At 34.7% G+C, this 17615-nt stretch overlaps 1 protein-coding gene across 1 annotated transcript in view; it reads right to left on the reverse strand.

Moving 5' to 3' along the window:
- PHF14 (PHD finger protein 14) overlaps nt 1-17615 on the reverse strand; it is a 170614-nt gene that overhangs the window by 53109 nt on the left and 99890 nt on the right. The window contains 1 exon segment of the mRNA XM_075143674.1: nt 1375-1492. Within this exon segment, the coding sequence (XP_074999775.1) occupies nt 1375-1492 (118 nt within the window).

Raw genomic sequence — 17615 nt, forward strand, 5'->3', positions numbered from 1 at the left:
GCCCTGTGCTAAGTGAAGTCAATCATACTCAATTTACATGATAAAGTATTTTTAAAATTTCATCTGGTACATAGTGTGCTAATCTCCTGGAAAACACATTTAGAAATTACAAACACTGTTTTTTTTGTTTACTCAGAAGAAGCCAAGAAAAAACAGGAGACCAAAGTTTTTAACTAACGTTATCAAGAACTTTTTAGTTTAAGCCGATGACAGAAATTCAATAACAATTTTAATTCACTCTTGGAACGTCCGTTACATGTAAGTGGCATTCAAGAAAGATTGCTTGATGTCCAAACTGTAGCGGACAGCTAATTTCCGATGTGTGTCTTCATATCTCCTTACAGAAGAACAATTTGATTAACACCCCTGGGTGAAACTGAATACCATATTTTTCCAGTTGGAAAGGGACACTAGCAAGCAAAAAAATTATACCTCTCTCTGAACATTTTGTATCTTCTATTCTTAAAAGTAACATCAAGAAAGAGTTAAGTATCCAAGTATGCTAACAGGTAACTTATGACAACATCTCTGCATAGCTGTGTCCCTGTGTATCCAAACACCGAGTCACTTCTGTACTAGTTAAAAAATTCTGTGAAATACAAAGAAAGTGGCAGAATAGCTTATAAAATTTTAAAGACTTTTAGAATGCTCTGTTATTTTAACACTGAGGTATCAGATGCATTTATAAATCTTATTTTGAAAATCAATTGGAAAGTGTCTCCCCAGAGGTTACGGTGATGATAGAAAAGAATGCTAGTACTAAAGAAGCTTCTGTGCAGACAAAGAAAGAATCAAAATCTTTATTTTTTGAAAAGTCAGTACTACAGAAGCATACTATTACTGTCAATATTATTAGAGAGAGTTAATCCATGTCAGAAATTTAGTTCTAGTTTTAAAATGTTGTATTTGATCAAGGCATAACAATCAACATAAAGTATTAACAACCTTCATATGATTTTCCAATGAAAAAAACAGGTTTAGTAATTCAAATCATCTTCATTTAGAAAAACAGGTATTTTCTATCTCTGTCCTTAGAGGTTTATATTCTTTACTACTCCTGAAATACTTTCCCTTGTCAATAATGTTACTGATCCTGATATAGTATCCATACTCACTCCTTTCTCAGAGAGAACATAATGTGAAAAGAAAGGATTTAACTGGGATAATAAAATTCTCTTCATTGATAAAGAATATTTCCATTTTGCATACACTCTGGTTTTTACCTGTTTTACAGAGAATCTGAAATCATTATTTTATGACCTTCTGTTTTTCAGAGCAGACAGATGTATAGCATTTCAACAAAAACTTCAGACACTAAGTAAGACTGCTAAAAGGCAGAATACTTCAACTATTTCACAGGATGAATTAACTTACTTTGGAGGATGTAGAGTCACATTCCTGACAAATCCATCCATAGCCAGTTTGTTTAGGAGACTTTTTCAAGGGAGGGTCTAGACAGCCAAAATGGTAGCAAAGCCTGCATTCATCACACCTGCAACAGAAAAAAAAAAAAAAAAATGGTACTTCTATACTATTTTAGATTGAGCTATCCTGTGATTCTCAGCACAAGATTTCCTGATCCATTATCATGATACAGAAAATCCATTTTCTGTAAGGGGTATTTTCAAACACAAACACTTCAAGTAGGTTCTGGCTAATTTGGAATATTCTGATGCAGACACTCATACTCTACCTTTGTCATCATCTCAGATAAATGACGTTATTTAAGAGACATGCAAATTAAAGACAAAAAATTTATAACCAGCTCAATTTTTTAGATATTTCAATGTCATTCAATGTCATTTATTTTTAGACATTTGTGGTTTTTTTTAGACAGTGAGAATATTGATATTTTATAGTTTTAAGACACCATTTTACACATCTACTTTGTCAAGGCAAACTCTGAAATGTTTTCTCACATATCCAACAATTCAAGTGTAATTTACAGCTATGAATTATATTTTTTACACTAGGATTATGTGGTTGATAAATAAATGCACAAAATAGTTTTCGATTCACTTTGAATTTTCTGGAAAGGGGCGTTAATTTAAAAGGATTTCACTGTGATCTTTCACTTATAAAACTGCCCTGTGTACACACAATAATTTTACGTTCTTTTTTAATAAATCTTTCATTAGTGTTTCGTACTATGTATGGTCCACATAAAAAGCTCAAAACATACAGCATAGCTACTGTTTATTCATTACCAGCATTGAAGAAACGCTACAGCATAACAAGTGCTTCATGAAAGGACTTTTAAATCAGTACAATAATATGCCTAAAATGAGAAAGAGATTTTTGAAAGCAAATAATAGAGATTTTCATATATCCTACTGAACTTCACTTTATTTGCATATCCCACTGTATTCTTTTGTATGAAGGCTTTTTTCAAATTTACTTTGCAATATTCTCTTCATTAAATGCCCTTAAACTCTGAATTAAAGCCAATATAAATGATCCAAAAGTAGGAAATAGAATAAATGTTTAAAAATCAAATTTCCTACAAAATCCCCTGCACTTTCTTTCTCTGCTTTCCTGGCCACTCATTTTCTCCTCTACAAAACATGCAAACACAAAAATCTCCAAAAATTGCAGTAATAGCAAGGCATCATCAGATCAAAGACAGAGGGATATAACTTATCAACACAACACATGGTGCATCACAGAAAGAGGATTCAACTAACAGAACATACTGCTGTACTAACAGAAGAAAATGTTCATGTGACTTTTCTCCAAGGATTAATCACCAGATAAAAAGAAGTAACCATTTTCTGATTGTGATTGTTTAACCTAAGTAAATACTTTTGTCCTTGCTGTCAAGGCTGTGCTTGCTAGGGAAGCCTTCCGGTTTTAGCAGTTATATGTAAGACATGAGCACTGGTAAGGGTATTGTATGTACTGTCTTCTGCTAAGTAGAAATTAAAAGCAATTATCTACCTATCAATAGTGTGCAACACTGGACTGACATGGTTTTGGTATTTTTAAAAAATGGGATATACCATATTACAATCTATATCCTTAGGATTGTTTAGTAATAACTCAATCTAATTCTAGGACAAAGAAAACACTTAAAAAAGGAAACCATTCTCAGTTACTAAAGACACAAGAGTTTTAATGTAGAAATATATTACTTACAATTAGGAATATAAGCAGTTTTATTTCTTGTGAAAGGCATATTAAAATAATAAAAAGGCTGAGAGTGGGAGATGACATAGGTTACACTCCTACATCCCAACAGCGTATGTGACCTTCAGCAAAAGATTAAGTCTCCTTTGAGCCTCAATGTTCTCATCTGTAAAGGAATATATTTTTACTAACCTATTTCTATATCTAGAACCTTATTCACCTAAGTGCTTGCATTTGAGCAGTGCTTATCACAACTCCCTTCTTGTAAACTGTTTGGGATCCTCTAAGTAACACAAAATAAAGCATCACACTATTTCTGACTGATTTAGTGTATTTTCAGAGCTTAATCCTTAAATCTACATCTGACTTCAAACAGTATTAATTTAGATTTTTTTCTGAAATGATTGTCTATAAAAGCAAGTGTTTATACGTTCAAAAGAAAACGTTTCCCCTTTAAAATTACTCTTTGCCATCTCTTCCTACATCTTTTCCATTTTGTATCTAGAATGTGGTATTTCCTGACTGCAATTTCAGCCACATTTCAGAAGTATGCTGAGGGAGTTAGCAAGGCTGAGTTGAAATAGCCAGAACATTATGAAATTAAATACAGATCTGGAGGTGCCATTCTAAAGCTGAATGTTTTTAATATTTATTGTCATTAATTTTTATCACTTCAAAGCTGTTTAGTTTGGCAGAAGAAAAATCGCATTTTCCTAGAATGAGTTAAAAATATCTATATGAAAGTTTTCAGATATTAATAGCTTCTATCTGCATCTGCACAGCTGAGGAAATGTGAATAACAAAAGCATATTTTCCTGTATCAAGACATAAAAACCTGCATGACGATAAAAATGAGACTATACCAAATATTTGGAAACACTTCCTTCATACTGTTTTTTATTTGAATACAAATTCTGTATTGTGGAACACAATGCCACTGAAGTTCCCACAGCGTGATGCTGGGAAAAATGGATGAATACACACCGTACCTTGGTTAAAGATGATGCCCTAGCTGTCTGGCAACTCTCTTGTCTGCTGAGACTGAACTAGGACAAAATGTGAAGCTTACACACATCACAGTACAGAAACCCAAACTGGCATTCTTCATTCCTAATTCCAAAAGAAAACCTTATACTTAGGTTAAAATGGCACTAGTAAAATGAGATTAAGCCCTCAAGTGTATAATATTACTTGTGTTCTTTTGTCTAGCAACATAAAATGATAGAAAATCCACTGCCAGATTCAGAAAATAAGCAAGCAACACAAAATAAGGAGTACTTTCAACTTAATTAGAGAATGAAATTGTTGGGTCACACAAGGTGTCATGCCAACAGTTTCGCAGCCTTTCAGTAACTGCACTCACATATCAATCACAATACGGACATTTACAGAGCAAAGGAGCCACATAGCACTGTCATTTACAAATATCATCCACTTCCATCCTGAAGATGGCTTAATAGTACAAGTTAAACTATTGGGCTAGGGGCGGCGAAGGGAAAGAAACCACTTCCTCCATTTTAAAGAATCAGTTAAAATTTGTACCCTTGTGGATTCAACGTCACAACTTCAAAACAGTCCTTAAACTAGGACTTTTATCTTGCTATTATTTGTGGATACCTTTTTTTGTATAACAAATCGAATTAAGTGCACAGCCATCTTCAGTGGCCTGGCTAGCAGTTGTACTGAAAACTTTGTGAAAATAAAAACAGCTCCACACAAAGATAAGCTAACCTAACCTCCTAAATTACCTCTAACTGACAGGTGATTGCTTACTATCAATGTTTTAACAAGCTTGAAATTACTTTATGCATCAAAATTAGAAATCACTGTGTTCCTCATTCCAGCAATTAATGACGATAGATATATGTCCACTATATACCGAGAAAATGGGGTGTGAAGAAGAGAGGTGAATTCTGAAGGAGTTAGGTTAATAAATCAAAAAATAATAAAAGAAAACATTTTTCACTTATAAAAATATAGAATGCAGGTCAGCTACATCTTCACAGCAAGAAAGCTTAATTAGGCATTCCCATACCTGGAATATGTCTGCTTTGTTCTTTAATAAAGTGATCTCCATCTGCTCATGCCCTTGGATTGTTTTTATTAGTTTTCTAGCAATACAGCTGGCTGTGCTCAAGCCCTCCATAACTCTGCATTTTCCTGTTCATAATTAACTAATTATACTCTAATCAATAGTGTAGATACTGATTTTACAATGTAAATGAGATAAATGAGATAATGGCTGGGGTCAATCTCATTTTATTTACAAAGCCCAGCACACACATCCAATTTCATTACATTGCATCTACCTGCACAGGAGGGAGTCTTATCAGTTGGCCTGCAGAAGTCTTCCTGTGAGCACTGGGGAAAAAGACCTGTGCTTTTACAGAGGCACAGTGAATGCAAAACCTGCCCATCACTGGCACATTTGTAAGTCACTGCTTAATATCACTGAAAACCACAAAGAGCTGATTCAGCCAGAGTGAAGAAACCCATTTTGCATTCACCAGACAGCATCACCCATCTATAGCTGTAAAAGTAATTACCTACATGTCCCTGAAACACACCATTAATAAGCTAATCTTCAAATACAACTTTCCAAATATGCTTCAGAGACTACAGAAAATCTCTCACTTATGTACACATCATCGCACATCGTCTGCAGTGTCATGCCAAAAGGTACCCTGTTGAACAACATACAAAATTGCAAAATATATATACTACTCCCTATTCATCACAACAGCTTAGAAAGATTTACTTTAATGGCAAAAAGATATAAAGCTTTAATACGCTATTGACAAACCATCATCACCACTCAAACTTGTCATATAAGCCTTACTCTGGCAAACTCATAAGTAATTAGAACAAATTAGAAGTAATCTAATCCAGAATTTTAAAACTTTCAGAGAATGGCAGTGAGATGGGTGTGCATTCACTCACCCATTAGCTGGGGGGATGCAACAGGATGGCTATTCCAGCACCTGTGTGGATTTGACGTTATTGACATGCATCTTCCCTTGTTGGCTTGTTCTGGATCCCATTTCTGACTAAAGGCTCTTAAGCCCTGAGGAACTGATGCTTCTTCTCAGGCACTGGTCTCTCTCTCCCCTTTAATCCCTCAGTGTCCAACTGCTGGTTCCCTCTGAAACTGCAAACAGCTGGAGACACGTACAAGTGGGTTCACTGTAGATTGCAGCACATTCTTGGGTTCAGATGAACAACTTAAAACCAGCTATGACAGTTTAAGGCACTGTCATCATTTTGTTTCTTGTTAGTGGCTGTGTGATAGATCCAATGGAAAGGAGCATATAAGCATTCCCCAAAAAAGAGCTGCTCAAGTGAATTCAAACCATAGAACCCAAGATGACTGACTTTGGACTGGAGCAGGCGAGGAGTGCTCTTGTGATACCTTAATTGCAACCAGACCACGAAAGTGATAAATTCTGGTTGATAGGAATAAACACTATGGGATGGGTTATAACAGCAACTCTTACATGTAATGTCAAAGGAGGCACTTTCCTAATGCCCTTATTTAAAGAATAAAATTAATTAAAGATCTCATGGTGAAATAACTGTATAATCGTATATTTACTGCATTGTTATTAATGCTGTCCAAAAAGGACATTTATTCTACTTACTGAGGAAGGACCCAAAACAATAGTACTTTTTCAGTATAGAACATGTGGAAAACATTCTTCTTTTTAGCTTTTTCTTCTGACATCTCTTGAAACAAAGTGAAAATAAGTGAAGATAAATCTTCATATCTTACCCTGCCATGCCACACCAAAACTCTTCAATTCAGCCTCATGGATTCCAACAGAAATTGCTTTCACTTTGCTGTGATATGTCATAGGCCAAGCACAAAACAAAAGTGATGCAGTGCTGTATTTAGACTCTAATTTAAAACATAAGATCTAGATCCTCAGCAACTCTTTTGTTTTTAGGCAGAATATTGTCAAAAGAGAAAACCATATTAAGTATAAAATGGAAAAAGCTGTTTTTCCTCTTCCTGATTTCTACACATTTCCCCTTGCCAGTTTTATGAAATTATTAGCACCAGGATAATTTAAAAGTCTTCTCACATAGGCCAGCCAAGCTTTAGGTGACTTCAGCATCAGGAGTGTGACAGATTCCAGCACTAAAATTCTTACATGAAGGCACATGCATACAATATTGACTATAAAGCAGCATATAGCCCTATTATATAGCCTCTTCAAACACACGTACTGGTTATCCTGAAAGGCTCTCTGTCTCCAAAGATGCTCACAATTCAGCTGGATATAACTCTGAGGAACTTGATCTCGTTTCAGAGTTAGATCTAACTTTGCAGTCAGTCCTGCTTTGAGTTGAACATTCAAATTTCTATTATGCCAGGTACAATGCAAGCATACAAAAGGAAGTCCCTGACTTTCACAGTTTATAATGTTAGATGAGCCAGTAGACTCTTCTGTTATGCCTGGAAGAGAGAGGGGCATGGCTACTGCTGAAAGGCAAGAGAATATATCAGATGCAGGATGATTATTACGTTCTGGTATCTGCCTACTACTGATGAAAACAGTGTATGGGCTAGATGGACACATGGCCTGACAGAGCAGGACGAGCTTTCTGATAATCAGCTAATAGTAGTTTCAGGATAAAGTATCTATATGGTTTTGGATGTGGGAAATTGTATAATCTGTAACTTACTTAAATTTCTGTCCAAACTCAAGGGCATTAATAAAATGAACATTTTTTCTCTTTAGTGTACAATAATCCCATGGAGGAACCTTCATTCACTTAGAGGATTTCTGCTACACTTTTCAGCATCTGCTACATGAAGTAAGTTTTTAAAAAATCATGTATTTAACACTATTTATAACACATAACAGCATGAACTGCTATGGTTTTGACCTTTAGGAAGTTCTACTTTAAGGCAAAAAAGTTAAAAAAACCATTCTACCTATAAATTCAGAAGGAAAAAACCATGTTATGTAGCTTCTATTCCCGTCCTCCCCCAGATGCTTATCATCATGTAACCTGAACATCAACTACTTCACTTTAACAGAGCTGACAAATACTGTCAATCATTGATATCACAAATGAGCAAAAGAAAATAAGCATTCATCTGGCAGACATTTGTGTAGCTAAATTTATTATGCTAAACCCAAAACCACCACCTCTACTTGATTTTATTCATGCTTTTTAATACTAGAACAAACAAAGAACCCCCCAAACCCAAAAACTTAACAGATTATTTGCGAGTAAGGAAGAATCTGAATTGGCTATTGTTATGTGACATTTCTATGTAATCCAGATTTTTTCCAAATGGTCCACACTCATCTATTTCATGAAAGTTAGTTTGCATGTACACAATGAATTATATGAACGCTATAAAGAAACTTTATTTATTATACCAGTATGTAAACATCTGCCTTTCAGCAAGAAGTGTTCACTTCTCTCAGAGTACTTCAAAACTGTAAAACACACAGCTTTGATAAATTATTTTGCAAAATTCATTAAGGGCCCACATATACAAGGGGAATATATTGATATAAACAGTATGTCAAATGCGTTTGGTTTTGTTAATATTATACAGCTACTGTATAGAACTTATATTTACAGTATTTTAAAATTTAAATTAAGTATTTCTGTAAAGACAATGCCTCCAAGACATGTATTAAGATAATGCTACACAAATTACAGCTCCCAAAAAAGTCTAAAATATTTTCTTTCTTAGGAAAGACAGGAAATCTTGAAAGAACCAGGATAACCCCTCCTGATGAACTGAAGAGTGTAAAATTTAAGAAAGATTATTAGCAAGTGCTGCATTAGTTTTTCTGAAGTGCATTCTAGTCATAATATGTGATTGCATCTATAGTGCCATTCTCAGACTAATACACTTAGCTATACTGAACAGTGTATTGTTTGTGAACTACTGGAGAAGGCCATTACAGATTTGAAGATTGCCATCAAACGCCTTTCGAAAGGTGAAATATTGAGTGTTGACATGTCGTTTTCCAGAAAAAGAGGCAAGAGACTTAATGAATCTTATGAAAGAGAGAGAGAGATTAAAAATTAATCTAATACCTAATGTCAAAAGAAAGTGCCAAGGAAGGAACAAAATCCTACAAAGAAGCTGTACTGGGGCACAAACACGATAGCAGATCACCTTAGGGTATCAAGCATGCCCAACGGAGTATTAACAATACTCAAACAGTTTTTAACACACATTAGTCTGTCCCTAAAAGCCTCCGATAGCAGACGTTACTCAACTTCTCTAACAAACTTCTCTAGTGCAATTATTCTTATTGTTAGAAAAAAAAAACCTTTTCTATTGCCAAATCATCTTGGCACAACTTCAGACTTATTTTTGGTCTGACCAGATTTGAAGAACAACTTCCTTTTTCCCTTCTTTGCAGCAACTTCTCTCTTCATTGTCTTTGTATTAATTTAGGCTGCTTGAAGACAGATTCCCCAATCTTTTCTAAATTAAAGAAATCCAACTATTTTAAGCTTTTTTATTCATTTATGTCTCCTGTAGTCTTCTTATCATTCAATTCAGTTTGCTTTGGACTTTCTCTACATGTTTCTTGCCAAAGTGGACAGAATATGCTAGCTGAGGCTTTTTCAAGGCTGAGATACCAGTCGTCTGAATAATCAGGTGGTGTACTTTCATGTGCTAAATGTAACACCTCTCTTTGTACATCTCAGTTATAATAATGATTCATGACCAGTTTGTGATCCAGAGTCCCTCATACTTTCTTTTGTGAAGACACATCTCCTAACTAGTTAGTCTTCATATCATAATCATGCACTAAACACTGATTTGCTTTTTCCTTTACTGCACTGCATGCCTTTTCTGGGTGCATTCTTAAAATTTCATTTTTAATTATAACCCTGTAATCCCTTACGTCATACTGACATTAGCTGCAGATATGGTTCCTTGCCTTCCAAAATTGGTCTTTGTCAGCACTTCCCCTATAATTAAATAGCTCTATTTTCCCAAACTCTTTATTCCAGCACCTAACACCCTAAAGTAAAAATTAACAAAAATATAGTAATACTGAATCCAGGACAGTCCTGAGTGGAACGCAGTGAGTGGAATATCATTTGACAGCGAGTCCATGGTAACTAGTCTGCTTTTCTAATCAGCTACATATTCTATTGTAACTTAATTAACAGAAAAATTCTCTAGCTTATTTAGCAGAATGCCACACACGAAAAGTCATACTAAAGCCAAGATACGCTACATTTATCATTCTCTCCTACTCATGATACCTATACTGTATTAGTTTAATAACTGATCATAAATCACAGTAAACGTTACTATTTTTTTTTCCTAAATTTAATATGACGTACAGGCAAACACCTTTTTTCCCCCCCTCATTAGCACAGTGTTTGGATATAACTTTTTACTGTACTTCAAAATTCTGGACAAGTGGTCACTAAACTTGGTCTTGTCTTCCTAAAATGGATTCATCGATTCCTAAAGATCAAATTCCTGCATTAATGTCTATTTCCTAGTGCAAATTTTTTTATTTTAAAGGTGTCTTTGTGTGCCTTGCCAATACAGAACGGTAAGCATTCCTGACAGTTCAGACAAAAATCTTACTCTTGATATCATCCCACCCCCTTTTTAAAACAAAACGACGTGTTAGACATCAGGTTAATTTTATTTAATATAATATCAAAACATGAAATGCCCTGGTAAGATATGACTTGTAGATGAGTATACACAAATTTGTATATTTCTCCTATTACTTATTACAGCATTTGATTTCTTTCTTAAGTTTAAAAAATATTTTCAAATGGAAATGTGCCTTGATATATGACAAAAAACCACCATATCTCAAGAAATTCAAAGATTATATGTCATAAAGTTACAAGTTCGATTGCATTTGAGCAGAATTTTTCCAAGCAAGTTCAAGGTGAAAACGATGAAGATGTCAACACACTGCTACTGTAGATTTAAGAACTGGACCGGTACCATTTGTAGATCAAAATACTATGTCTGCATCTACCAGGATATATATGGACGAAGACGAAGATCTCAGCTGTCACGCTGTGTGATCAGTTCTTCATTCCTTCCCCAACTTACATAACAATTTCATATTTGTATTGTGATGAGATAAGCTTGTCCTGAACACTGCCAGAGCAGTAAGCCAAATAAAACAAATGTCTGCATATACTCAAATTTTTCTTTTTCTTAAAAATTTTTCAGAAAGCAATATAGGTATAGTTCTATTCACTCAAGTGTCTGAAGTCAGAAACAATTAGTTCATACTAATAAGCATAAAATCAATTTTTTCGTGGCAAATCTATTCCTTCAGAATAGTAAGTCTCAAGTGTTTTACAGGTCTCATTATCACTGAACATTTTTTAGGAAACAATCCTTTTTACAGTAAGGTCTATGTACAACACGGTTTTCTATAAAGAAATGTTCTCATTAAACTGCATATAAGTAGAGTGGCAGGCAGATGGCAAACCGTTGCTTATTTTATTCGGTATCACCATAGAGGAACGCACAATATTTAAGTCCCACAGGCTTCTGTCACTCTTCAGTGAATCCAAGCATTGTATAACATCATTTGCCAACGAAGCACAGGGGAAAAGACATTACTTAATAGGACAATTCTGACAAGACATTTAGCTGGGATTTTTCAACAATGCACATACGAAATGTTCCTGATTAGTGCAAAAAAAAATGCAGGCAAATTAACTACCTTGTCAGTCCAAATAACAAACCAATAAATTACATTCTATCCAAGCCTGACAAGCAAACTCAACTTTTTGTCATAACAAGCTTATAGTAGAGACAAGGTAGCTGTTCTCCTTTACTTTAGGTACTCTATTGAGAGCTTTATCCACATTTAAAAATCATATTATAAAAGGTTTCCACGATTGCCTCCGAGGATGAGTTGTGGCAGAGTTGTGTCTCATGAAGGGTATCTACACAGTAAAGTGATAAGAAAAAAATATTAACATTGAAAGATCATAGCAGGTCTGCTCTGTCTTATGAAACATTTTAACATCACACTAAGTTCAAGCAATGTGTATGCTCAGATCCAAATAGTTTAAGACACTCATACCAAACTTCCAAGAGTCTCTAAGTGTCAAAACATTAAACTGAGTTAAGTATAGCATCCTTTTAAATTTTTCTCAATACAGCTTAAAGAACAAAGGCAGTCTACCATAAGACAGAGAAGATATTTTTCTTTTTTCTTTTTTTTTTTAATTCATAAAAGCAACAAATTAATACAAGTAGACTTGATTGTGAAGCATTTTCCTCAGATTTGAAACCCCCACAAATGCAGCTATGGGATTGACTATATGACAAGCACAAACAACATGGCTACTGTGTTACAACCTTAAAAAAATGCTTGTTTTATAGAATAGCATATGAAAGAAAATAAGTCACAGGATTTAGGAAGCATTAAGCAAGGGAGGATTTCTTTCATAATGCAGTGTAATAATTCAGTACATAGAAAGCTTTAATCACTTCTGAAACAATGTCTTTGAGGCACTAATTCAAGTCTACACAGCCTTTTTTCCTACTTGTACTTCCTGTCTTTTGACACTCTCAAGGATGCTTTTTTTTTAAAAATAAATAAAATTTTAAAGCGCTGATTCTCTACATTTAAACTCTAAAAATACTTGCAATACAGCAAATTAATGTAACTGATAGCATCGTGAGATTTTAAATTAAAAAAAAATCCATGTTGTCTTTAAACTGTGCTGGCATATCAAATACACATCAGATTTCAAAGAAAGATCTATATAAAGTCTCCACTGTATTTGTTTTGTTTTGTACTTTGAAATGTATTACAGTAGAATTGTAAATAAAAAGGAATTCTAAACTGCTGTCATACTTTCATAAAATAAAAAAAATAACCTGATGAACAGGAGCCATAGTGTCGCCGCATGTTCCAACAACAATTCTTTCCAAACTAATTTTAATTTTGAGTGTAAGGATTTGGAGTCTAAGAATTAGAGGGACAGCAACGAAGTAGTATACGTAAATCCATTTCAATTCTCACTTCATCTTTTACTCAGGACATGATTAGAATTTTAAATCAGGTGTCCTGAACTGCAATACTACAGTCCAATTTTGAACTTTTAAAGAAAACTGAACAAAAGATGAGCTGTAAAATAGAAATACTTTAATAGCCATCTTATTACAATCCCCCTTCCTTAGTGAGCGCAACTGCTTTTATTCTGATCACCTCAGAGTGGGTGAGGTTGACATGGGTGCACATTCAAGTGCAGAAACATGAAGGGTAGCATCAGCAAACAATCTGAGATAAGCTCAAGATCTTTGTGCCACCTCTATCCTCTCAGCAACAGTATGAGTAGCTGCAACCGTACCATCGGAGTCAGGTCATCAGAATGTGACGGGCTATGCTCTATCTGGGCTAGCAAGGTTTGGACATGAATACAGCGATCCATACTTTCAATACAAGTTTTTATTTCTGTTTCTCAAAATGAGAGAGAGAGTGTGTGTGTATATACACACATATGTATGTATGTATGTATATGTACTTATAATTGTACTTATTAATAAATTTATATTTATAAAATATTTTATATAAAAATATATTTATGTAAGCATATGCTTTTAGAAATGAAACAAACTTCACAGTTGAACTAATAAGTTAAATTTTAACAATAAGCTCACAAATCAAAGTAATAAAAGACAAACAAGGCTCACAGAGGAAACTTGTAACTATAGAGCAAAGCCAAGATCCTAGTTTTCTGTAGTACTTTAGGTAAGGCTGTAAGAACACAGGCATCAAGTAGGAAGTGTAAGTAACCTATACCTGCACTAGTGAGTCCTATAATATTGCTTTATATTGCATTTTTATGGTAACAACATACCAAGAAATTTTAAAGAACACTATAATATTTACTGATACATTAAAAGGAATTTACTTTTTAAATGGTTGGACAATTTTTCCATTTCTACTGTTTTTAAAGTTGACTTGACATCATTTATTTTACATGATTTAGGGTTATCCTCACCCTTCTCATCTCTCAAGTATTATTTAGTTAAGGAGTCACTACTGACTTTGTTTAAACACAGTTCTAACCAGCAACAGATTGGTAAAAGACAAAGGAATATAAATGGATAAATACAATAGCTTTTTTTAAGCTTGTGACCCACAAACTCATCTGATAACTGACTATTGATTTTGGAGAACTACTTACTAAAAATTTTTCCTGGTACCTCCCACATTGATGACATTTCTCCTGTTCTATTCTCTGCTTTTGCTCTTCTCCCACCCCTACACACCATTTCCCAACCCTCCCTCATCCAAAGAACTGCTCCCATTCCTATACATGCTTGACAGCCTCCCAGCACTTACTCCAATGTGATGAAATGCACTATAGAGGTTTTACACTGAACTGAGGCACCTATACATCCACTCTAATTTCTACTGACTGCAATACCCAGAGCTGCCCATGATATCTGAACTTGCATTTTCAGCTTTAGTTGGGAAAAGGATTTATTGAACACAAAAATCTGAAATAAGGACAGTGAGCAAAACTGAACAGCTTTCCTTTCTCACCAGTAGATGGAACAAATATTGGATAGAAAAAAGCATCACAGGTAGGGCTGTAATAGATGCTTTCAACAGGGAGGTTCTCAATTGCATATTTGGTCCTTTAGAAGAGTTGTTCTCTCCCAGCTCTCCTTCATTAGAGGACAAAAATAACTATGAAAGCACTTTCCTTCAAGTTTTGGTACAAAGGGAGAGAAACACATCAACCTCTCTCCTCCCTAACTGGCTGTAATCTGCTTCCTCAGTTAAGTAAACAGCATGTAATGGGGGGGTGTCTATGAATATGCGCAAATTTCCTTTTCAAAGGAATTTACAGGACAAGAAACCCCACAAAGTATTTCAATACTTTCTACTGGAATTGCCAAAGGCCCTCTTCATTTGTGTAACAGTTACTGAAAAGTGCAAATTGCAGACAAATGTAATGCTTATGTTAGTAGTTTTGATCCTTGTTCTTTTTTAGCCATTTTAATACTTGCTTTGATCAGGTTAAATACCTGTTTTGAGAACAATATTTTTGGCTGCTAACTGCACATGTAAAATACATTTGCAACCATAATGTAAGCTCAGTTTATCTTCAAAGGTCTGAAGGTAGGAAACTGCTTCAGCACCTTATCAATTCTGAAACATTAGGACTCTCTCACCACATAAGTCTGTCAAGCTGAAAGAGGTATTTGGGGTATTTGGGAAAAACTTTAATGAGGTAAGATGGTAATGAAAGAGAGGGAAAATAGAGCTATTTAATTATAGAGGAAGTGCTGACAAAGACCAATTTTAGAAGGCAAGGAACCGTATCTGCAGTAAATACCAAACCATCTAAAGGTTTGGTGATATAAGTAATATGCATTTTTAATATTCAGGCTGCTCAAGGTACACCTCTTGATCCCAGGAATTAATGTGTACCCACAACTCCATTAAGTGCATGAGAGTTACAGAGCTCTTTAGTGAAAAAAGCAGACCCCCAAGACAATGATGAGCAATGTGTCTTCTAGACACTGTTAATTACTTCAATTCTTCTCAGTATTGATCAAGTTATAAATATTAATAAATGTTTCCCAAATGATTAGATTTCTATTTGCTAATATACACACTGATTCGTCTATAAAAAAGTTATCTGCAGGACAAAACATCACAGCATCTGAGGTACCACTGGAACAGAAAAGCTTTGCTTGATTCTAATAACTGGCACATTGGAGCACAAATAGCGACATTTAGAGCTGCTCAGTGCATAAATGTGTTGACTGAGGTAAACAAGTAAGACTAACAGTAGTCCTGGTTTACAGAATTCTCTTCTCCAAGTACTACCATGCCCACTTGAAAACAAGAACATATTTTCAAACTATTTCAAAGCCTAGAAGAAATCACATATCCTATACAAAAGATAAAATAAAATATCGGTATCACGTATGTGAAATGGTTTCATTCGATAATAAAAGCGTTATTTTCCTTCATTCTGCACTGTCTTTGTGAATACAAGCTTCTGAGAACCCACGGAAAAAATTTCAATCAATACACTCAATACTCTACATGAAACCCAGCTTTCTCTTTTAGGAGACTGCATTTACAGACCTTGTCACAACAAGGTCCTTGATGTTATCGAAGCAATTTCAAGATACTTTAATCATTGGCAAAATTCAGTAACCTGACAAGAGAAATTTGGGCCAGGAAGATTTCAGTAACTTGAAAGGAAGGTTATTGACTGATGTAATTTCATTTGGATGTGACTGAATCCAATTGATCTGTTTTTTGCAATGCATATCTTCCCTCTGCAGCTGTCTCTATCTGATTCAGTGTGCAAGTGCAAGGAGTGACTATCCCTTTCCACTTAAAGCAAAACTCTTCCTTCCTCCTGCTATTATTTTGAACGAGCACACGAGGAGAGCATTTTCAAGTTTAATCTCTGTACTCACTGTAAGAAAAAATATACTCAACCAAATGCCAACCCATGAATTCAACTAAATCTTGTGACTGCTAGCATATTCATTATGTAGTTAGAAAAACAGGTCATAGAACATAATTTTTATTATCTATTATTATTATTATTAACCAAAATACTGAGTTAGGGCTTGTATAACACAAGGTCATATGACAGTACAAAACTAATTTTCAATTCCAACTGCACAATATCATGTAATCTACACTGTAACAGATTGTACGTATTTTGAGTACTTAGATGCATTCAAAAGAAAAAAAAATGAGCATAGTAACTTATAAGCATGGCTATGATATGTATGAAATCGTATCTTCCCATACAAGTTTGGTTTACAACATTTTAACAGAAAAGAAGTGTACCAGTAGGAACTTCACAATTAATGTTAAGTTTAAACAGCATAAATCTTAAAGAAAAAAAATGGTGGTATAGATGGGGAGTTAACAAAGCCTTGAGGGGAAATGAGTGGGCCACGATCCATAGACCCTGTTCATGGAGGTTGCGGCAGTAGGTTGCGGCACTGCTAACCATCAGACACCTTGTTTACGTTTCATCAGAATTAAGGGGAACACAGACTGACACCGATGCGCGCCTCAAACTCCGAGCGATTTACCTGCATCAGTGTATTATTTAACAAAGATATTTTCTCCAAAATTCAGTACAACTTTTTCAACTTGAGTCACTTTGTCTCTTGTTCAGCAAGAGATCTCTTTCAGATACTTGGATAACTGAATATTGATGAATAATGCAACCATCATTATATGATAATGAAATTATATTTGAATCAGGATGTGGCAATAGATGTTGCCAGCAATATGTAGCTGGCAGGTCAACTTTTTTAAGATTACAAAACAGAACTTCATTAAAGGTCTGTCAGTTTAATGAATTACTAGTAACTGGAATATAAATTCTAAATGTTAGGCCTAACTGCTGCCTGAAAAAAGGTGTTGCTTCAAAAAGAAGCCTTTTGTGGAGATGCAAAAAAGAAATCAAGTCTTTAGTTTTAATATAAAACAGAATTT

This window comes from Calonectris borealis, chromosome 2 (genome assembly GCF_964195595.1).
Source record: "Calonectris borealis chromosome 2, bCalBor7.hap1.2, whole genome shotgun sequence".
NCBI classification, from domain to species: domain Eukaryota; kingdom Metazoa; phylum Chordata; class Aves; order Procellariiformes; family Procellariidae; genus Calonectris; species Calonectris borealis.